Source organism: Styela clava, chromosome 9 (assembly GCF_964204865.1).
Source record: "Styela clava chromosome 9, kaStyClav1.hap1.2, whole genome shotgun sequence".
Classification (NCBI taxonomy): domain Eukaryota; kingdom Metazoa; phylum Chordata; class Ascidiacea; order Stolidobranchia; family Styelidae; genus Styela; species Styela clava.
This window is the reverse complement of record NC_135258.1, coordinates 3,545,633-3,568,716: the sequence shown is the minus strand read 5'-3', so window position 1 is coordinate 3,568,716 and position 23,084 is coordinate 3,545,633. Positions and strand designations below refer to the sequence as shown.

Genomic DNA, 23,084 nt, shown 5'->3' with positions numbered 1-23,084 from the left:
TTCACTCGGCAGATTTTCAGGCGTGGCCGTAAACATTACCTCGTTTCCGCATTTTTGAACACTATTCGTTGATTTTCAGTTGTGTTTCGAAAATTTGAATATAAATCACATAATTCAATGTTCACTTTGTCTTCTTAGGAGTTCTAGTTTAATTGCAGTAATAACAAACTGGTGTAGAAATAGCGGTGATAGACTAAGCTAAAATTCTTCACCGGTACTTTTTAAAAAAACGGATTGTTGTATGCGATGAATTATAATGATGTTTTGAAACAAATACCCCATATTGCAGACGCCAACTCACGAAATCATTCTTAAAATAGGCTTCGAAAATTTTGCAATAGTAAAGTATAAGAAAAAATTTTCTGAGATCAAAGGTCGGGGAAAGGTCCATTACGAGTTTGGGGACTGTCTGTGTTAGCCCAGTGAATATACCCATAGGTTTCAGTCCCTTTACACAACCTGATGTAAAAGAGGTGAACAAAATTAGTTACCTCTATATGGCACATACACTTCTGGAGCGCCCTTTAATTTGTTACGCAAAATACCAAGGTTTTACCCGGTGATAAGATTCAAAATTTCGAAATCAGGTTCTCAATTGTATTCCAATTCCCTCCTTCTCTTCCAATATAATAAAATTTTACGCCACTTCATGTCTCATTGTTATGCAGCCGCCATATTCCCTGATTCCTACGTATTCTCTCAAAATTGTAAGTTTATGTTTTTTGCTAATTTCAATAAATAAAAAGTCTAAAAAATTACAATCGATATAGTACTTTGTGTGAAATTGGTGTACTCTTTGCGACCCATAAAATTCGTTGCGCGCCTCTTGTGGGGTCGCGACTACCCGTTTAGGAAGCCCTGATATAAATAGTAAATGTATATTGTTATATCACACTGAGCGTATTATAACCTGTATACTCATATCAATGGGTGTTCAACAGTTGCAATCCACATGCGGAAGCGTTTTGATTGTCTATGATTTCATACAATTATACACATCTATGACGCGTTAAAATATTCACTCAAACTTAGATACAATTATGCTTGGCCGTATATGACTCATTGATAAACGAGCTTTATGACGACAATCCACGCCACGGAATTATACGCAAATGACATTGAAAATTGCAAACTTTTTGACAGTGTGAAATTAGAAAGCGTCACCAGGACTTCGTTTGTTATTTTCAATCAGGTTTTCATTTAGGATGCAATGTTATCGAGTTCATCTGGTTATAAATTTATGTTTGCTCATATAAAGTGCTCAACTAAGAGTAGAAATAGTATTGTTGGAAGAATTGCATGCATCCACTGGGGAGGATTTTGTGCTCGGAATAAAATTAATCTGCAATGGAAGCTTTCAAGCTGTTGTTCATGTGCATTGGATTTGCCACGACAGGTGATTTACTTTTAATATTAATAATTTATTTGCCAGAATGCTCAAGAAATATGGCAGGTCGATTGGGTTCGCTATTTTTGGAATGGTAATCGTATTTTCAAAAGCTCTCAATCCGGAGTCAGAGTCAAATTCTACGGAGCCAGAGACCTCTTTTTAAATTTTTCCGGATTCGGAGTCAATATTTCAAATTCTCTGGAGTTGAAGTCATACTCTAACGTTCCATGATTCCAAAGTTGGTGACTTCTTTTCTAAATTCTTCAGATTCAGAGTCATATATTGAATTTCTCCGGAGTCGGAGTTGTATTTTATAATTCTCCGGAGTCGGGATCTTATTTTATATTTTCCGGAGTTGAAATCTTATTTTGAATAATTCTCCGGAGTCGGGATCTTGTTTTATATTTTCCGGAATCGAAATCTTATTTTGAATTTCTCCGGATCAGGAGTCTTATTTTCAAACTCTCCGGAGTCGGAGATTTATGTTCAAGTTCCTTGGAGTCGGAGTCGTATTTTTAAATTCTCTTATTATCAATAAAATTCTCCGGATTCGTAATATAAATTAAAACTGTCCGGAGTCGGAGTCTTATTTTAAAATTGCCAGCGAGATCAAGTATAACGCTTTACCCGCTGTTACCAGACCATCTTTGATATGGCGCGTAACATGCAATGTGATAATTCACTATATATGAATAGATCAGAATATTCCTTTTTGCATTTCCAGTCGATATCTCTGTGAAGGTTCAATTCAGAGGCATTGCGATGATGACGTCATACCGCCATGAGGAAACGATCACGGTGAGTAATTGTGGATCGTATTGCGCTTATTTTGATGTTTATTAACTCTTTTGTAACGACTCAACTTAATTGTTTTATATTTCAGGCAAAGAATGAGTATGGTGAGTTCTGGGTTAACTTACTACAGTTTCTACTTTATAGTAAAATAAGGACTAAAGTAAAATTACGGAACGGTGCAGCTTTGTGACTGATTTCTGGGCTTCTGACTTTCAAACTTATTCGATATTGGATATGATTCTTTTAATCAAAATACAGCAATAAGCAAAAGCCTTTGCCCTCAATTTTCATCATCTAAGGGTGGCCCCTACACTAGTGAAACTTCCAGTAAATTGGTGCAGGTCGCGTGTTTTTCGACTAGCAAATGACATTTAAATATTTTAATCGAATCAATTATTCAAAAGCAATTTTTTACTTGATTGATTTTATGTAAATAAACTTTGCATTTTTATGTATTACGTAAATCCTTAACTAAATTTAAACTTGATTGGCATATAATTGGTAAAAACTTTTATGGCCGCAATTGATTTCCTCGTGTAAAAATGGCCCGCTATATGACTATATCCGGAAACGGATATATCCGACGGCAAAGTAGAAATTGAGGAATATTGTTTATAACTTTTGTTTTGCCCAGAATTAAGAGAGAAATTGGCTAAAACGCTGGAAATCGCGTTGCTGGATAAGCAGATAGATGAGGTCACCATAACAACCGAAGTTTACCATGGCAACAAGGTTCTTTCAACCCAAGTCACCAAATTCGACGCAACAACTCCAAACGGACTGGATGACACGACTCTTGTTACCACTACTATTGGTAATGACATCACTAAAGCCGTTACATCATCTGCATCAAGAAATACTACAGAATTTCGTGACGTCACAACAGCAACTGTGCTTGAAAATGTGTTCACAACTCGATCGATCACTTCCATTGCATCCACTCAATCGTTGCAGATGTCGACTTTGACTGCAAACACAGGTTGGAATAAGTTTTTCTTATAGTTACCCCAAATAAAAAGACGGCTTGCAAAATTGTTTAATAAAAAATTGATCATGGGCATGTCACCAGTCATGATAAGTATGGGACACTCTGTCTATATGTTTTAATTAATCAATGTTGGTTCAGTTGTACCTCATGTCCAGCACCTCACCCAGAGTGTCATAAATTGGCTAGAAATGACGATAAAAAATATTCTGATCTTCCGAACATATAGTGGCCGTTACGTTGGATGGACGTGGCGCATCGTGCTTGGCGTTAGGAATGCGCTCGCCACCGCACTTCTGATTATACCGCGCGTGAATTCGCGAGTACGAATCGTGTTGGGGAGGATTATGTGCCGAGAAGATTGCTGGACTCCTCGCCGCCGTAGGGTAGTTAGGTAATCTAACCACTGGTCGGTTTCGGCTTCTTCTACCGTCAAGTCCGTGTATCTAAAACATATAATTGGCTAACTAATCCCGTTCCCGACCTGGACTGGTAACCGAACGACAGGCCATGGTTTGCCATACGATTAAGCCGTCTTATCGGCTTTTCTCTCCCCTAGAATAAATAATTAAATTACATAATGTCCAATTTTAAACTCCGTAGACTGCAACTTTTATTTTTAGATAATTGCGGGATCCGTTACAAATCGAAGTGCTTTCGAGCGGTTTTTCGTGAGACGAGGAACGTCAATTTTGGCGTTGCTAAATATCTTTGTAAAAACAAACTGGCTAATATTTATGACGTCACACACATGAACATGCTGGGAGGTTATTTACGCTCTATGATTCCTGATGGAGGGCAAGTCATTGCAGTTCGCACGGGAATGTCCTACAAGGTAAATAGGTATATTATTAGGTCTAGTGGTTCCCAACCCTTTTTCAAGCAAGTCCAAAAAAGATACTCAAATACTGAACAGAAAGTAGTTCTTTAATGATCGCAAAATTAAATGTTACATTTATACCCCAAAAATTAATTTAAATTAAGAAAGCTGCGAGTGTTTGGTCTGAATCACGCTGCTTATATAACATTACGTGTACACAACAAGTCAATATGACGGATATGGTTGCCACGTTTCATTTTTACATGAATTTCATTCATCTTTATTATCAAATATATGTCTAAAATATATATATCATTTTTACAGGGCGGCGAGCTTTATTCAACGTTTGGTCAAATTGTATCTCTCACAGAAGAACTTTGGCTGTCTGGTTATCCGTCTTCCGATTCCTCACGTTCAACTGTTGTTGTTAGTGTCGACCAAAATCTGAATCACAAACCAGTGATTTATAATGTTCCTGCTTCGGACTCTTATCTTGGTGCCCTCTGTGAAAATGAAATATAACTTTGCCCATAGATCGATCGATAAACTTCAAAAATAAACAACTATTTGAGTTTTACAGTGATTGTATTGCCTCCATATGTATATTCATTTGCGCTTAAACTTTTACGCGGACCACAGCAGAACAAACATATGCAGTGAAGTACTCGTGAAATGCCCGTTTAAAAATAATATATTAAGACAAACCTTCATTTATTAGTCAATGAACCAAGTAAAAAACTAGAAACTTAAATTAGCATATTACAAAATTTCAAAAAAACTGAATTATTTTAAAACATCCACGACCGCATCCGATTGATATACCAAAGAAACGAAAATAAGACTCAATTTATCAGAATTGTTGCCCACTTAAGTAGATCACTGATACTTTAATGTACTATTCCCACGATTCACAGTTGCACAAGCATATGCAGTATCCCCCACACACAAGCATATGCAGTAAATCGACCGTGCATACAAGGTTATGTGTAACCCACATAGAATCATATGATACAAATGAGTTGTGGGACAAGTACTAATCACGCATGTTTTGCATGTATTTTCATTCTATACACGGCTTTGCAGAAATAGTCACTTTGATTTCTTTGGCATCCAGCAGCGCGCAAACGTAAATACATATCTAGGGCTGGCAATGGTTAACCGGTTAATCAGTTAATTTTAGATGGTTAACCGTTACGATCTTTTTTAAATTTTACTCGGTCAACGGTTAAAGTGTTATCACTTAAATAAACATAGATCACAATAGTCGTGTTAAAAAGCTGCACACATGACATTTGGGATAAAATTCAAAATCTATATTGAGAAAAAACAGTCTGATTACTCCACACAATCAATTCCACTGAATTCAAGTCTCATAAGCTCAATCGTTGTGTTGGGAATCGTGTTCGCTTACACAGCATATGGATTTGATTGAATATTGCCACGAACCATAGTGTCCTTGTTCAAGCTATGTATATATTTTTATGTTTATATGCTTACCACCCATCCAATGCTATTAGTCGGATCTGAGTATTGTGGTAATATCCGAATTTATATTATTAGACTCCGACCCCCATTACACGTGCGAGAGAAAATATATATCTTGCTCTCTTCTTCGGCGGTTTGCCTGGCCTGATGCTTCTGCTATTTTAAACCTCAAGATGCCAAATCATTATAGAATCATCCTGAATCTTGAGTCTTCTGATTAACAGTATTCAATGCAGTAACAAAAACTAAACTGTGATAATAGGAAGTTTAGTAAAGCTTAATTTATTTTGTTATATTTCTACCGAACAAACTATATTTTGCATTTTTTTAGATGTGTCCAACAAAATTTCAATTTATTATTTTTACCTAATTTGTTCTAATTATTTAGGTTCTCCTAATTTCATGTTCAAGTTATTTTAATAAATAAAAGACTTGAATTATACACAAACATATATATAATGCCTTCATTCAGTGACGTGTCAAGAGGGGAGCCAACGAGGCAGCTGCCCCGGGCAGCACGTTTATGGGGAGAGTTTGTTGCTTAGTTTGATGACAAGACGCTGTGGTCAGGGTTTAGCTTGCAGAGAGTATTGAATTCAACTAGTTAGGTATTTTATGTCTACACTAAGTCCAAGTAGTGGATCCATAAGTACTCTAAATGAGCCATAAATATGAAAAATTAAGTGGTTAGCTCACTGGTTCTAAACCAGCGGGCCATGGCCCACTGCTGGGCCACAGAAAGATTTTGCAGTGGGCCACAGACCTATTTAAAATTGCTAGTTTTATTTATGTCACAATAGTTAATTTTAATTGTAGCAGCAATCAATGACGATGCTGTTTTCTGCTACTGAGAGATAATTCCCATTTTAATTATTGTAGTGGTGGTCACGGTGTGTCAACTCTAAAACAGTGTCCACTTGGATCACAGTGTGCCACAGATGTTGATACTAAAAATTAACTTGTGGAAGCGCTTTTTTTCTTATTATGCTCTGACGAGACAGCACCTTCACGAACGAATATTACAGCCTGTGCTCTCCAAATCCCCATGAACAACAGTCTACTTGACTGGATACAATCAAATGTATTATAACTTGGAAAACGTGTAACAGACGATCAAGGATTGCAAAATCAGGTCGAACACAATAACATTCGCCAACAGTTGGTGAGGTACGAAAAAGACGGTAATTGATTATAGTGTCACTCGGGTATAAATAAATGCAGTACCAATAGATTTCTAAACAGTAAGAAAACATAATTGTTACACCTACGGACACACGAATGAATTACGAATACAAGTCCATGTTGGGAGAGCCAGAACTAACTAAGAACTGCAGACGGGGCAATTAGCCTAACGCGCAGTACGTCGAGAACACAAGTGAACAGCACGTGGTACTATCCCAAAGTCAGAAGGTGACTGCTCTCTCGCAACACCTAGTGGACATAAGCCAACGGGTACGTGTGCCAATATTGCACTTCATAAATCAATGACCATTACAATTATAAACGATAAAGTGTCCATTTTGGCGGAAAGAACTTGATTTTTCTTGTAGTTTTCAACCTGGCAATAAAAAGTTAATGGACCACAAGAATTTTTGAGCAACAAAAATGGGTTACGAAAAAAAAAGGTCGAGAACCAATGATTTAGCTATTTCAATACTCAACTTAGGCTGGTAAGTCTATGAGTGGACGCAGTTAGAAATATGATTAAGCCACGTTACCTCTCTCCCGAGAGAAATATATTAATTCTAACCAGATACTGAAATCGTACTTTGACAAGAGGTCTCGGTTAACCGATTGATTAGACCATTTTATCTATTTTATATATTTATGATTATAGGTTAAACCTATAGCATTTTTACAATACAAGAAATCAAGAGAGCTATGTTCAAAAATACTGGACACGTAGCGCTCATATGCGTGCGCCGGACCGCCACATGGTCCCAAATTTTGATAACGCCATAGCATACAAAGAACGAATCCCATACAGCTCACCGGAATATTTGAAACAAATAAACGGAATAGCCTTTCATCTTCAAGCACTGAAAATTTCAAAGCGGTTGGTCCAGTAATCAGAGAGAAGAGCCAGAATTTTTTTCTGTGACAAATAACAACAAAAACAACAACATGTTAACAAAACGATCTATAGGTCCACTACTTGTCCAATAACACTATAAGACCAACTCGAACGTCGTGTTTAGAACAATATAGCTAGTCTTCAGCTGGATTGTATTTTACCTAATTACTACGGACGTCTAAGCAGGGAAGCAATCCCACATATATGGGCACGAAGTAGTACGTGTATGCGGCCATTCACAGCAGTCTACCCGTGCGGTGTTTACGACTTCGCCTGACCACAAGATTGCTTACGCGAAGGCGGAACCGCCACAGGGAGCACAATTTTTTTATTTCGATGAAGTCATAGCACATGGAAAACGAATCCCATGCAGTGGTCGGCAACCTTCTGTCGCTCGGGGGCCAGAATTAAAGGTTGCAAGTCATTGGCGGGCCGCACATATTTTTAGAAAGTTAAAAATCGAATGGATGACCGATTAATCACATTTTATCACACAGATCAAAAGTTAAATTTTCAGCAGCGCGCGAAGACTGACCATTTGAATATTTTTTGCGCCATTAAACCATTTGCACTTAGCCTCAACTTTTCTGCGTTTTGTTACCATTTGTCTAAATTACAATTAAAAGCTCATTAAACGAGTAATTGTGAATTATATACTTGTTAAGTTATAATATAATTTAGTCTACACGTAAATTCCTTTTCGTAAAGAATATAATCGACAAAACAGCTATAATTTATTACTATAATTGAAGTGTATCAGTGAAGCGTCGCGGGCCGGATTATATTGCTCACGTCGGCGTAGGTTGGCGACCCCTCCCATAGAGCCAAAGAGATTTTTAAAATAAATAAGAATAAAAGCCTTCAATCTTTCGCCGCTGAAAATTGCAACGTCATTGGTCCAGTAGTTAAAGAGAAGAGTGCCTTTTTCGGTACTCTCGAAGTTTGTGAACCAAGATAGCGGACACCGGAACGTAGTATGTGTACCAGGCAGCGCCGGATTAACCATTAAACAATATAAACACGTGCTTAGGGCACCAAACAAAGAGGGGCACTGTGAGGGGCACATTTTATATAGTTTATCGGTGTTTATTAGAATATTACGAGTTCACCAGACGATTCAAACTTTATAGTGATTGCTTATTATTTGTCTTCAAGTATCATATTAACCTTCTTCATTAAAATCAAACACTGAAACCTATTTATTGGACACGAAATGGGCCTATGAGTCGTTTTCATAAATTGTTGTTGTTTTTTCTTCCTAGTATTCCTTTTTGCTGCATTTTTGGTTTTAAAAAAATTTCTTTTCTCTTTAACAATTGGACCAATGAACTATTTGCACTATTTGGCGGTTCCACGATCGCTTTTTCATCAATATCGGTAGTAAACGGCCGCTAAATATATCGGCTATATATAACAGTTGAAAAAACTAAAAATGTTCGTAAAAGTTGTTTTATTTACTGTTGGTTGTGAATATTTTAATGGATAATTTCCCCTCCATGTGGTTTATTATTTTTATAATTAAATTATACATAAGGGGACACCAAAATCTTCAGTGCTTAGGGCATCAAAGGGGCATAATCCGCCCCTGGTACCAGATTAGGGTTAGGTCATAATTTCAGGTACAAATATTACGGCAATCACTTGGCTAGTCCCCGAACTCGTTCTATTACGAGTCTTACTAAAATAAGGAAAATTGGAATAAAATTATGGTCTAACCCTGGTTCACATAATTACGTTCTGGTGTCCGCCATCTTGGTTCACATACTTCGGGAGTACCCTTTTTTCATACGGTAACAAGAACAAAAAAATAATAACAAGCGGATCAACAACAACATAATAGGTCCCATAGGTCCATTTTGTGTCCAACAAGAAAGAAAAGAACGAGTTCGCTGGTTATCATGGCATTCCAAGAACGTTAGCGCAAATCCCCTGAATGTCACAACTGGTTCTGACCACATTTCAATAACGCCTGTGCTTTATATTTGATTTGCGCTTTAGGAGACCCTTATTCTCAGTCGTTCTATCTGTCTTTTTAGATATAACGTCTATACGGCTGAATCAATCTGGATGAAATTTACCACCCTAGTAATGTAATGTGCGTTTCATAGAAATTCCAAATTAAAGTTTCGTTTCCATGGCAACAACGTAGTGAAATCGCCATTTTTTCCACAATTTAATGCCGTTTTTTCGTCAACCTAGTCGAAAATTGAAATTGACGCTACCTCCCGCGGAAGAAAACACCCTTGCAAACAAGTCGTGTTTCATCTCGATACTCTATGAACTGGGGAAGCCTTAGAGACTTTAGTGAACATTATTACTTATCGATCTTAAGATCGGTAAGTATATTGATAGGTATTTGTCTGTATGTATGTGTGTATGTCTGTCTGTCTGTTAGATGCACGCGATATCTCACGAAGGCGTGGTTGAATCTGCTCCAAATTTTGCATGTGCATTCATCATATCTCGGACCAGAAGCCTATTGATTTTGGATGAATTATGTCGTATAATTAGCGAGTTATTAATTAATTAGTGATGAAGAGATCTGGATTTTCACAAATCGAGAGATTTTCGAGACGCGCTGAATGTGTGTGTGCGTATCAGATGCGCAAGTTTTCACGCTAGTGAGTCAGAGCGAAGGATACACACCGCTAGATCGTATCTCGTGATTAATCTTTGAGCCTTGTCCATATCTCTCTTGTAACTTTGACGTCGTCGCGATGCGCAAGTTTCCTTCGAGAAATTTTCCACACTATTGAGTCAGAGCGAAGGATACACGCCGCGAGATCGTATCTCGTTACTTATAATTACTCCTTAAAGTTTAAGCAATGTCCATATCCTTAAATCAGGTTCGGGGTTGCAGAATTCCTCACCAAAATATCGCTAGGCTGTGTTTGAATAGCCGTCGCAACCTGGGTTAGCGCCGTTGTATTTAACACAAACTATAGGATTGGTAAATACAGAAATAGGCTATTGGCTGAAAACTAATCAAAACAATCCAGTTCGGGTTTGCAGAATTTTTCGAATCGAAACCGCAGTTTCTGTTTTGGGGGATCCCCTAACTTTCGATCGATAAGTCTTCGGTTTCTGGCCGATATTCTCGTTTTTGGTATTAACTAATGTATACGCAAGAATGTATACGAAACGCGCAGCGCTTAAATGAATTGGCAGTTCCCAGTTTCGATAGCCATCCACTTACTAAATCACTCTGCCGTTATAGACCCGCATATTTCTGTGGATGGTAACCGGTTGCTTGAGTGTGAGCTCAACAATCAGCGGATATCCGCCTACCGGCTTGTTGTATCTATATTGTTATATTACTTGTTGTATGTATCGAATCGTGTATTCTCATAACAATGATTTCCAACAGTTGCAATCCACACGCGGAAGCGCTTTATAATGACCTATGATGTCATAAAGTAATCACGCAAAATTGAATAGAATTATGCTTGGTCATATATGATTCATTACTAAACAAGCTTGATGTCGACAATCAACGCCAGACAATTGCACGGGAATGCCATTAAAAATTACAAACTTTTTGACAGTGTAGATTTAGAAGCGTAACCAGGACGTCCTTCGTTATTTGTGCTCGGGGTTTCATTTAGGCCGCAATGTTATGGAGTTCGTCTGGTTAGAAATTTTATAATAAATGTTTGCTCATATAAAGTGCTTAACTAAGAGCAGAAATAGTATTGATAGAAGAATTGCATACAGCCACTGGAGAGTATTTTGTGCGTAGAATAAAATCAGTCTGCAATGGAAACATTTAAGCTGCTGTTCATGTGCGTTGGATTCGCCACGACAGGTGATTTACTTTTAATATTAATAATTTATTTGCCAGAATACTCAGGAAATATGGCGTCAATTGGATATTTTTGGAATCCGAGTTGTATTTTCAAATTCTCCGGAATCGGAGTCTTATTTTCAAATTCTCCGGAATCGGGGTCTTATTTTCAAATTCTCCGGAATCGGGGTCTTGTTTTCAAATTCTCCGGAATCGGGGTCTTATTTTCATATTCTCCGCAATCGGGGTCGTATTTTCAAAATCTCCTGAATCGGAATCGTATTTTTAAATTCTCCGAAAATTTAAAACTGGATTTAAAACTGAATCCGGAATCGGGGTCTTATTTTCAAATTCTCCGGAATCGGCGTTTTATTTTCAAATTCTCCGGAATCGGGGTCGTATTTTCAAAATCTCCTGAATCGACCTGGATTATGAGACAGGTGTTCAGGATTTTGTCAATTTGTCAATACAATGCAAGTTTCTGTATCAATTATTCTTCTAGTATTGTGCGAACAGAGCTCTTAATTATTTTCTTATTATACTTATTCCTGTACTGATCAAGGCAATGCAAAAACCTACTGACATGTACCAAAGTTCCTTTATTTAGGAATCTTCCCGGTTCAGCATTGCCTACCCAACTAGACTAGTGGTTCTTAATTTAAAAGGTGGGGCGCGCCTCACAAGCGTGGCGTAGACAATTTTTTCAGGGGGCGTGAAGATAATTAAAAATAAAAATATTCGTCAGATATGATCTCGTCAGATCTCTGCATTAATTTCATTATTTACATTCCATTCAGGTATGGCGAGCGCGGTTAAAAAGTTCGAGAACCATTGGCTAGAGTTAGACCATCTTTGTTACAGTGCCATTTATGCCATGTAAAAATTTAGTTTCATATACCCGATAAATGAATACCTCGAACTTTTTTTCTATCATTCCCAGTCGATATTTCTGTGAAAGTGGAATTCAGAGGCAGTGCTGTGATGACGCCATACCGCCATGAGGAAACGATCGCGGTGAGTAATTGTGGATCATATCACGCTTATTTGGATGTATATTAACCCTTTTGTAACCGACTCAACTTTGTTGCTTTATTTTCCAGGCAAAGAATGAGCATGGTGAGATATAGGTTAACTTATCACGCTATCTTATTTTATAACACGAATTTAGTTAAGGGCAACCATGTAGACAATTTCTGGGTTTTGTGATATGAATCTCCTTTGGTATTGGATTTTTTAAACAAAACACAACTTGTAAACGCGAAAACCTTTGTCTCCAAATTCGAGCCCAAGTGTCGCGCCCAGGACACAACGTGGCGCGTATAGTAAAGTGACGTACTTTCCATGTTTGAATAATAAATGACAATCGAATGTTTTAATATTTGGTTCGACAAGCGAATCAAATCATTAAGGGTAATTTTTTATTTGATTGATTTTTGGTGAAAAAAAAAGCTTTTTTATGTATTGCGTAAATCCTTGCCTAAATCCGAACTTGATTGATATTTAAGTTTGGTAAAAACTTCGTCACCCGCAATAAATTTCCTCATGTAAAAGTGACTACCAACACTAAATAGTTGAAGAAGTCTGATTTCACGAGCTAAGGGTTAGCATTTTGTATTTGCCTGTATTTGGAAGCTGATGTTGGAGTCAATTATTTATCAACCAGAGTCCGATATACCCAACATAAAAGAAGAAATTAAGATTTGTTTTATTTTGCGCAGAATTGAGAGAGAAATTGGCTAAAACGCTGGAAAACGCGTTGCTGGATAAACAGATAGATGAAGTCACCATAACAACCGAAGTTTACCATGGCAACAAGGTTCATTCAACCCAAGTCACTAAGTTTGACGCAACAACTCCAAATGGACTGGATGACACGACTCTCGTTATGACCTCTAAGGGAAATGACATCACTGAAGCCGTTACGTCATCCGCAACAAGAAGTACTACGGAAGTTCATGACGTCACAACCGCAACTGTGGTTGAAAACGTGTTAACAACTCGATCGATCACATCCATTGCTTCCCCTCAATTGTTCCAGCAGTCGACTTCGTCTGTGAACACAGGTTAGAACACGATTTTTTCATAATATAATGAATAGGAAGAAAGCCCACTAGATTCTACGCATCTTTTCTACAAATCCCACGCCAATAGCAGTATAGTAATTATAGACAATATTATTTATCCAGTTACGGTTTAGGTTAGGGTTAGGAATGCAGATTACGCTGGAAATCCAAATTTTCAAATCATTCCTAACAAAACTAGGATTGGGTGATTACTTATACGTTATTCCTATTAAAACGTGGGGGGGGGGGACGTTTGGTTCTCAAACCTCATATTTTTGCATTAGCGGCGTGGCTTTGTACAAAAGATCAGATTGTTTGACTAGATTACTTGAATCACTGTTCAACGTTACCAGTCAATTCACACATCTCGGTTTCATACCCCTTGTCCACTATTTGACTCAGGGGGTTATAATTGGTAGGCAAAGCCGGACCGGAAAGATCAACCGGTTCGTGTCGGATGAATGTGATCGGAGGTTTTGTATGAGATGTGATGTCCTATTTCTCATACCAGCTACTACTGTGTTAGAATTGTAATTTACACATAACTGTGTAAGCCCTGTTTCTTCCACCTAACCCGATGTGTCCTGAACTAAGTTGGCTAGGCCAAACCACGGAAATGCGGGTCCTTCCGGAACATGGTAGCAGAGTGGAAGCTTGTATAGCGCTCTGTTCGCATTGAGAGTCTATAAAATAAATACATAAATACTTTTTTAATAATTTTTTATTGATTACTAACTCTGTTGATTGATTGTAATTTTCGTTTTCAGAAAAGTGCGGCGTCGTTTACAGTTCGAAATGTTTTCGAGCGATCGTTTATGATAAGTGGAACGTCACTTTAAGCGTTGCTAAATCTCTTTGTGAAAACAAGCTGGCTAATATTTATAACGTCACACACCTCAACCTGTTGAAAGAGTATTTACGCACAATGATTTCTGATGGGCGAGAATGGATTGTAGTTCATACTGGAATGACTTACAAGGTGAATCGGTTTACATATCAAGTCTTACTCACGCTGCTTATTTAACATCATATGCAATTATCAATAAAATATAACGGAAATGTTCACTATATTTCACTTGTTTATGGATTTTAACTACGACCTCAGATTCCAAGCTTTCATACAAATTTGACTCCCCTGAAGATTTAATTTCTTCAACGATACTTATTAGAATGTACATAATATTCTCAAAACAAATTCCTGCCAAAAGGATTTTTTGCTTTACCAGGTCATGTTAAAGTGGCAAACATTTCTGGTTTATATCCTGTGAACCATATTCAACACATATTCTCAAAATTGCACATATAATATTGTTATATTTGTGAAAAAAATATTTTATTCAACAGGATGAAAGACTTTACTCGACGAATGATCAAGTTGTATCTCTGCCAGAACAAGTTTGGTCTCCAAAATATCCACTTGCCTCTTCATCGGGAACAACTGTTGTTGTTCGTGTTGATCGAAACCCAGATTCACGGTGGCAAGGGATTGGGAATGTTCTTTCTCACCATCCATTTCGGGGAGCCATCTGTGAAAATGAATTATAACTTTGCTCTCAGATCAATCGATAAACCTGAAAAGTAGAAAAACCACTTGAGTTCAATAGTATTCTTGCCCCATACGTTGCTTAATTTACTTACGATTCCATCTTACTATTTCCAAAACCCAAATAGATATTGCAAATAGTCATTGCTTGCCTATGTTATGTATAACTCATAACACTCATATGGGCATATAATATGAATGGGTTGCAGAATAAATACTAATAACAGTTGTGAGAAATTTTCTCTGTTTCGGAAATTGTGAGTAGTTTTTTCTACTGTGAAGTCTTTTACAAATATAATGTTAATTTACTTCAACATTTGAGTCTGAGTTTTAAGTTTTATTCCTATATTCAATTTTGCAATCTGTTCCGATGTTCATAAACTTAAAATTTTAATTTTTGAAGAAATTCAAGTTTATCAAAATGTTGACAAAACTTAAAACCATTGAACTCAAATAAAAAAGCAAGTTTTATTGTTCGTTCGCTCCCCCGGTCTGTCTAAACATAAGTTTATTCAATACATTTAAAAAAATACTTTTCGTGTGTGAATTATTGTGGAATATGATTTTTTCCTTATCTTTGCTCTTATATTTTATTTATTAGATGTGTTTTTGAATCTCGTCATTTTTAGACAAAATATTTTGTAGGAATCAATTGTACATCACAATTTTTATTTCTGATTGTTTTTAGTTGAAAAAATTTATAATGAATATAATTTGAGAAAGGCATTCGTTAATCTACTTTGTGCGAATATAAATATGTGTATGCAAATAAAATTGTCTTGCAAAACACTACCGATATAATGCAAATAACGGCCATCGTAATTAGAAAATTGTATTTCTTTTTCACAATCCCTGTTTGAAATAAAGTTAAACAAATTGACAATCCATCTACATACTAACATCATACAGTGTCTTTCGACTCCCTTGTCATATATATTGGCCATAACCCAGCCGTCATGCGAGTCATCGGGCGGTGCAAAACGATAAATTGAAGGTCTTTTCGCTAAAATAGCTCATTCGGGAACAAGAGCGTAGACCGCCAAAATTTTTTGAGGAGGGCAGTTTTTTTGTATAATGACGTATTACGACGCTTACTGGTGCCTTTTGCTCCGAACAAGGCTAGATAAAAACAGCCACTGAATCCTAACAATATCTTGAAGAATATCTCAACAGACTTACTTTGCAGTCGAAGTATTTAATCGGTGAAAGGATTTTTGATAGCAAGCCAGGAAATGTCAGGTTTTCGGTAAATCGTTCAGAGTAAAATGGTGCGAGAAAAAGCGTAAGAATTTATGTTTCACTGCAAATGCCGCAAAATTCCTTTAAAAAAATGTTGAAAACTTTTAGGGGGATATGTATTTTCGTATTCACTGTCAAATGGATAACCATACAACACACACTTGACCTACCTTATTCCACCTTTGGCGGGAACACCACATTTCAACAAATTTAACTTGCACAGAAATAAAGAATAACAAAGAATATAGTTACAACCAAATACGTAAAAACTTTCAGTCACTGAAACTATAAAGAAATAGTCGGTAATCAATAATTCATTTTTCCACCAATACTGAAAATACGCAACTTACATATACGAGCAGAATAAAATAAGGATAGTATATACAGGGTGGATGGGGACACTGAAAACCAGTACTGGTTATCGAGCAGCGACATCTAGATGGGGTCTAATACAGCATAAAATAAAGAAAACAAAAAAACAAAGCTTAAATTAAATAGGAATTTAGTAACAAAATAGTCACCCCAGATAGATTCTAACACAGCATGAAAAAAAAATAGAATAAAAGGCTTGAATTAAATATAGAAACAGAGTATACGCGCCAGATACAGACTAAAGGTGTGTTCTGGTCAATACAATCCGGGAAACAGCCATACATAATCATTGCACTCAAAAAAGGATAAACCCAAATAACTACAACAAATGTCGGAATTTTTTTACTAAAAATATATACGTAATTGCATACATGTCTGGTTGTTTATTAAATTCAATACAAAATTGAGAATTCCAGAATCGCACGATGTTAAAATAAAGCCGATAAATATACATCTGGATTCAACTATAATTTTATCTACTAGTACTAGATCGAGATATTGGTAAAGTTTTCAATTTGATACTAAATATCAAATAAACTGGTATAACGAGCGTCATATGGAACCAGAGTTACATACAAGGTAACAAAGATTCAATGCATTCCAAATACAAACACATTTTATTGAATTTCACACGAAATTATCGTAACTTCATTATTTAACTTCATCAAATATCATATTGAGACTTGGGACACAGAAACGTGATAGCTAGCGAACTAGGTTCAACGTAGCTACCCATGCTGTAGACCAGTGGTTCTCAAACTTTTTTAGTCCCAGAACCGCATTTCAAACCTCAAAGGTATGAAGAGCCGCACACAAACAACGCAAGGTAAAATAGCAACAAACCTTAAGCGCGTAATTAAAATACCAAGTCATCGTAACAACAACACGTAACAACTAGGGCTGGGCCAAATATTCGAATAATAAAATATTCGAATGGCATTTTGCTATTTGAATATCTGGTATTACGTGACCTGCGCCGCTCTGCCTGGACACCGAACTCGAGCGTCTTTAACTCAATCGTGAATTGTGCGAGATGTCCCAATGGCGCTCGCTATGAGAAAAATAAGAAAAATTTGAAAAGTTGTCTTTGCGTTATGGTGTTATATGCTTATTTTTGCACTTATGGTATCCTTCCAATTCATCGTTTTGCAAAAAAAACGTACCGACCGTTCCGTAAATTTAGAAACGTCAAACCAGATTAGGTATTTAAAATAAATTTTCCAGATTTAAGCTCGGCATGCTTGGTGACATGTCATTAGCCATTTCTTGCATTACCGAACATAAAGTTGCACTTATGGTTATGGTTATGATCCCTGTTATGTATACAAAAAAAAAAAATTTCAAATTATTCGGTTCGAAAAATTTTTCGATTTTTTTATTTGATTTAATTAGGCTTTGATTTCTAATAAGTTTGTCAAAACGGGTCGTAATCGTGGAGGATGCAAGGTGCAGTAGCTGCTTGAGATGATCGCCAGATTTTTCGGATCTATTTTCGATTTCTGGAACAAAATTAAAATGCTCTAGAAATTAAAATATTCATTGAATTATTTGATTTATACATAAGATCTGGAAATGCGACACAAACTGAAAATCCACGAAAGCAAGCCAATGATTACAGCCATGTCTGAAATCTTTCCAAGCGAAAAGTGTCCGAGTGTCCGCGAAAACGCTCACTGTTGCGTCACTATTGTATCTTGTAGGTTAGTCAACGCTACGCAAATAAACACGGGGGAATCCATTCGACTAACTAATAGACTTCAGCATTTTAATTTCGAGTCAATGATTAGTTTTTAATGAAAAATTTTCTTTAAAAATAATTAATTTTTAAAACATTAACGGGAGCCGCAGGGAAGGTTGTTGAGAGCCCTAGCCCTAGAGCCCCTCAAACCCTAGTTTGAGAATCACTGCTTTAGACTGTAAGGTCGTTATTATATCACACTAATGATAAATATAAAATAAAGTAATGATACTAAAATTTTTGCGACCACATGACAGCGCTAGTAAGCCGAACGCAACGTCTCTTCCATTCAAATAAATCTAAGATGGGACATTCGTAAATTGAAATGGCTTTTATGTGCTGGGTGGCACGCGACGCCGTCAATTGAGAGTAGTTTGTTTTCAATAGCTTTCTAAGTATGAAATAGATACGTATGAAATCCCCTCTGATCCCCGATGGGAAAGGTTCACCCGGTAACATTAATTGTCGTTGTTCATTTCTTGTACTGTAATGCATTTATTTTTTACTCACGTTTTATCGATTGGGTTTTCGATACTACTTATCTTTCTTTCATTCTTTTGTGCCATTGTATCGGCTGTTGCGATATTGCGATGTTGTAGCAAGAATGAAGATAACTATTCTAAGTGATTTCATAGTTCTTGCTGCACACTAACACTATAGTATGCCTGTATTGTTTCGTCTGGCCAGGGCTGGACTTCTTAGACATAGATACATAATTCAACCATTAAGACCATTCTAGATAATCGGATGTTTTCACTTATTTTTTGTCACTGACGCTAAATAGGAATTAACTGGGATTAACGTCATTTTTCTTAAAATTTATCTTTGGGTCCTGTTTGGATGTTTGCTACAATGAATATACATGGACGGCTTTTTACACATTATTGCTGTATACTCAATAGAATATAATTGAACTTTTGTTCTGATTGGTGATGTTCTCGAGACATGTACGAGCCATTTTTGGCATTTATATAAAAACCTCATCTTTATACTCAAATCAAACATCGCCAATAGTCGATGCTTTTTTATTGAATTATTAGAAGTACGTCACAACATGAATCAGATACCCAGTCTTTTGTCTGGGACGATGTCGTGAAGGGAATCTGATATTTTTAAAAGCTTAGTAATAGGACGTAGACAAAGGTCGAATAAAAATAAACCATGTTTCCCTGTTCAAAAATGAGATATTCATTTAGAATAATTACCTGAGCTGACTTTTATTATTAATGCATTAATTTAATTAGTTACGGGGTAAACATATAAAATACATTTTTCTGGAACCGCTTTGTATCTAAATATTATTAAACGAGCATTCGGTTGCGGGTTCAATTCTCTAATGGGAACACAAAATATCGAAAATCGTGTCCCGCGTCGTCGGTAACTCTCAGAAGAGACAGGAAAAGATTGATAATAGGGTTCGATAAGTATATCGATACGAAAACTTAAAAATTATAACTGTGAGCAACATGTCAGAGAAAGGTTGTTGTATCAGAAAATATCGAGTCAAACATCAGTTTGCAAAGTAAACCAGGAAAATTTTATTATATTTGAAGATTTTGTGTTAAATCTTTTCACTCGATAGTTTATATGAAATATGGCCGCCATACCGTAACTCTAAAACAGTGGTACCCAAAGTGGATTGACTGCGGGCCAAAATTAGGAGCGGAAGGACTTTCGTGGTCCAAACGCATGGAGCGCTAGCAGTCGATACGCGGCCGTAATTACCCGCGGGCCACGGATTAGGGACCACTACTTTGAAATAATATATTTTTTTCATAATCTTTTGGTTGCTGACTGGCTATCTTACTGTACCTGCTTGTGCTAATCATGATTGACTCTTCATCTGTGTTCCAGTCAATGTGAAAGGCCCTATTGGTATTTTAGTTTTTTAAATATTTAAAAAAAATAAAAATGGTTTCAAGCTATATTGTCTCCATTTTAGCTATTTTAATTGAATTGATTTCAATTGATTTAAATTGAAATGCATGGAATTGACTTTGTGAAATTCGTCTTTTCAAATCTTTTAAAATAAGAGTAGCTTTGTATATATCTGACATGGACAAACTATGGACCGCGGGCCAAATCCGGTCGGTTACGTAATTCAATCTGGCCCGCTTGATGATGCCACAGCCAAACTAAAACCAAATTTTGATGTTTTACTTAAAAAAATCTCAAGAAATGTGTTAAGATTACGATTGAATTTAGTTTTGGCATAAGGCTTATTGCTTTCCACTCTTGCTTTTGTAACATTGTAACACTGTAAATATTGTTTTTAAAACGTAACTTTTCACGCCACACTTGCATGGCCCGCCAGTCTTTGTGGGCAAAATTTTTGGCCCCTGGTCCTAAAAGCTTGCCCACCCCTGGTAAATATCATTAGATATCAGTGACGTCTTATATAGCGCCTTGTTCAAAAAAATGACCTGTTTAGGTGTAATTAAAAATAAACTTCCTATAATGTATGATAAGACTAAGAGGCAGCTTTAGACTAAAATTACAAGTTGTCTGGTTCTTAGTTCTGATACTCGTGGTTCTCAAACAGTTCAAGCCCTTTTTAGAATTTGTCAAATCTCGCGCCCCATCTCAAAAATAACTAACTAACAATAAATAACTATAAATAACAGATAGTTAGGCGAAAGTATGTTTTATTCAAAAAACACGTTGAAAATACTTGGATGGAACGTAAATAATAAAATAAATCAAAAGTTTTAAAAACCAAGTAAGGCGGGCAAGATCAAATATAATAAATATTTTTATATTTAATTAATTTCACGCTCCCTCAAAAAATTGTCTACGCCCCCATTGTGGGCCGCATCCCAGCGCTTGGGACCCACTGATTTAGAGCATTGTATTAACTGAACATCAAGAAAAAAAATAATTATTTTCATCACAAAAAAATCATTTTTCGACACATGTTCTGTCATTCTATCAGTTTTAACCTCCCTTGGGTATACGTATTATAATAAATTTTTAGTATTCTCCTAATTAAAATTTATCTGTGTATTATATTTATATAAAATTAGCTAGAATAATGTCAGACTCGGAGAAACTTCAAATCGTTCCCAGCCTGATCAATCAACAAACAATCGAGCCTATCGATCAGCAAACAGACAAATCGGATCTTACTGACTCAGAAACAGTCGAGGCGGATCCAGCTGTTCAACAAATCATCGAATCCGATATCATTGATAACAATTCCAGCAACGATACTGACGATTCAGGGAATGAATCGCAACAACGACAGGGACCTATAATTCATGACTTAGACCCAGAGGATGAGGTTCAGCAAGAGCAAGGTCCCGGACAGGCGTATCAAGTTGACGAACCAAGTGAAGGTGGGGAATATGGATATTATGTAGAAAACATCTCCATTTCTACTCTGGCGAACGCATTATGCGCTGCTTAAAACTTGATAAGAGGGCCCGGTTATGTGGGTACTCCCGTAGTATGTTTACCAGAGCAAATACCCTCATATATTTTATTTTATTGAGTTATAAGATTATGTCATGAGTGAGGTTTAGTACATGAGTCATTAGTATTGGAAAGCTGTTATTATCCTTTTCTTACATTCCCCTTTCCTTAGTTTAGTAATTTCACCATTTACCCGGATATCGGTTCTTTGCATAATATGACATATTGGTACATACACTTTTGGAGTGCCGTTATGGGTTCTCATATTTTTATATTAGTGGCGGGAGTTTCTAAAAAAATATCCAGGAATATTAATAATAAACAGTTCATGGGTTTTGTCACATCGTATATATTCTATTACCTTGTTTGGCGCCAAAAACAGTTTCTCTCAAAGTAATTTAGAACAATGATAATTCATTATTGGACGAGACGAACATGTCGCTAAATTGTTTTGTTATTGTAAAACGCTTTTCTGAACAACTAATACCAATTTTAGTTTCAGAGTTGAAAATAATCGTTTTTATTTTATTTTATTTCTCAATTTTTATTTCTGATATTCTATAATAGCTCATTACCTAGCAGTAACTGCTTGTCCAGAGTCTTGTTCGTGACTAAAGGTGTATACAAACGTCTTATACAAATCAGTAAAATTAATACCGTTTATATACCGTTTTTCCCCAAAAATAAGACCTAGCCTAAATTTAAAAAAAAAATTAAAATTCTCCACTTTGTAATTTTGTTTTTGATGAATGGAATTAAAAGACATCCCCCGAAAATAGGCCGTAGTGTTATATTTTGAGAGAAAGTAAAATAGGACCCCGTCTTATTTTCGAGAAAACACGATATAACTTGCAACTTCAATGAAAAGCTTTTTATACGGCGCTTTTACACGTAGTCCTTTTTTTGATATGATGTGTAACGAGCTAATATATTTGTAAGGACTAGAATCTTTCCGGTTTGGCATTGCTTACCCAATACATTCATTATTTTATTACAGGACCAGAAGCTGTTCCACAATCCGGCCGAAAAAGAGGCAATGTCGTTGTGCAACACTTTCACGATAATCGCACCCTAAATTATCATGTGGCTCCGGTTTATCAGGGCTCAGTATTTAAGGGAGACGTCGTAGGGTGAGTAGGAGACTTTACCTTTGTATTTTTACTTCTGAAATCAAAAGAAATGACTAGAGCAGTAGTTCTCAAACTTTTTGAGCCGCGCGTCCTTTTTAGAATTTGGCAGGTATCGCGCCCCACCTCCAAAATAACTAGATAGCAGTAAGCTATAAATAACAGATAGTAAGGCGAAAGTATGTTTTATTCAGAAAACAAGTTGAAAATACATAAATGAAAAGTTTTCAAATGTAAATATGCAAAATAAAGTGAGCA

The 23,084-nt window shown here is 36.4% G+C and overlaps 1 protein-coding gene across 2 annotated transcripts; it reads left to right on the top strand.

The window, feature by feature from the left end:
- The first annotated feature begins 1,289 nt into the window (after nucleotides 1-1,289).
- Nucleotides 1,290-15,411, top strand: LOC120339518 (uncharacterized). Of its 2 annotated transcripts, none has more exons than XM_078116315.1 (6): nucleotides 1,290-1,396; nucleotides 2,115-2,188; nucleotides 12,434-12,449; nucleotides 13,052-13,396; nucleotides 14,164-14,375; nucleotides 14,741-15,411. In XM_078116315.1, exons 1-6 carry the CDS (start codon nucleotides 1,348-1,350, stop codon nucleotides 14,939-14,941), a joined length of 897 nt encoding a protein of 298 aa, XP_077972441.1. In that variant the 5' UTR covers nucleotides 1,290-1,347; the 3' UTR covers nucleotides 14,942-15,411. The 2 variants fall into 2 exon arrangements, with proteins under 2 accessions (XP_077972441.1, XP_077972440.1); XM_078116314.1 differs by lacking the exons at nucleotides 1,290-1,396; nucleotides 2,115-2,188 and adding exons at nucleotides 11,160-11,354; nucleotides 12,274-12,347.
- The last annotated feature ends 7,673 nt before the right edge of the window (nucleotides 15,412-23,084 follow it).

Bases quoted from the DNA above. Each gene is read 5' to 3' on its own strand.
- LOC120339518 (XM_078116315.1), top strand. From the start codon at position 1,348: ATGGAAGCTTTCAAGCTGTTGTTCATGTGCATTGGATTTGCCACGACA. The intron at 1,397-2,114 runs GTGATTTACTTT...TTGCATTTCCAG, and splicing joins CATTGGATTTGCCACGACAG to TCGATATCTCTGTGAAGGTT. The intron at 13,397-14,163 runs GTTAGAACACGA...TTTCGTTTTCAG, and splicing joins GACTTCGTCTGTGAACACAG to AAAAGTGCGGCGTCGTTTAC.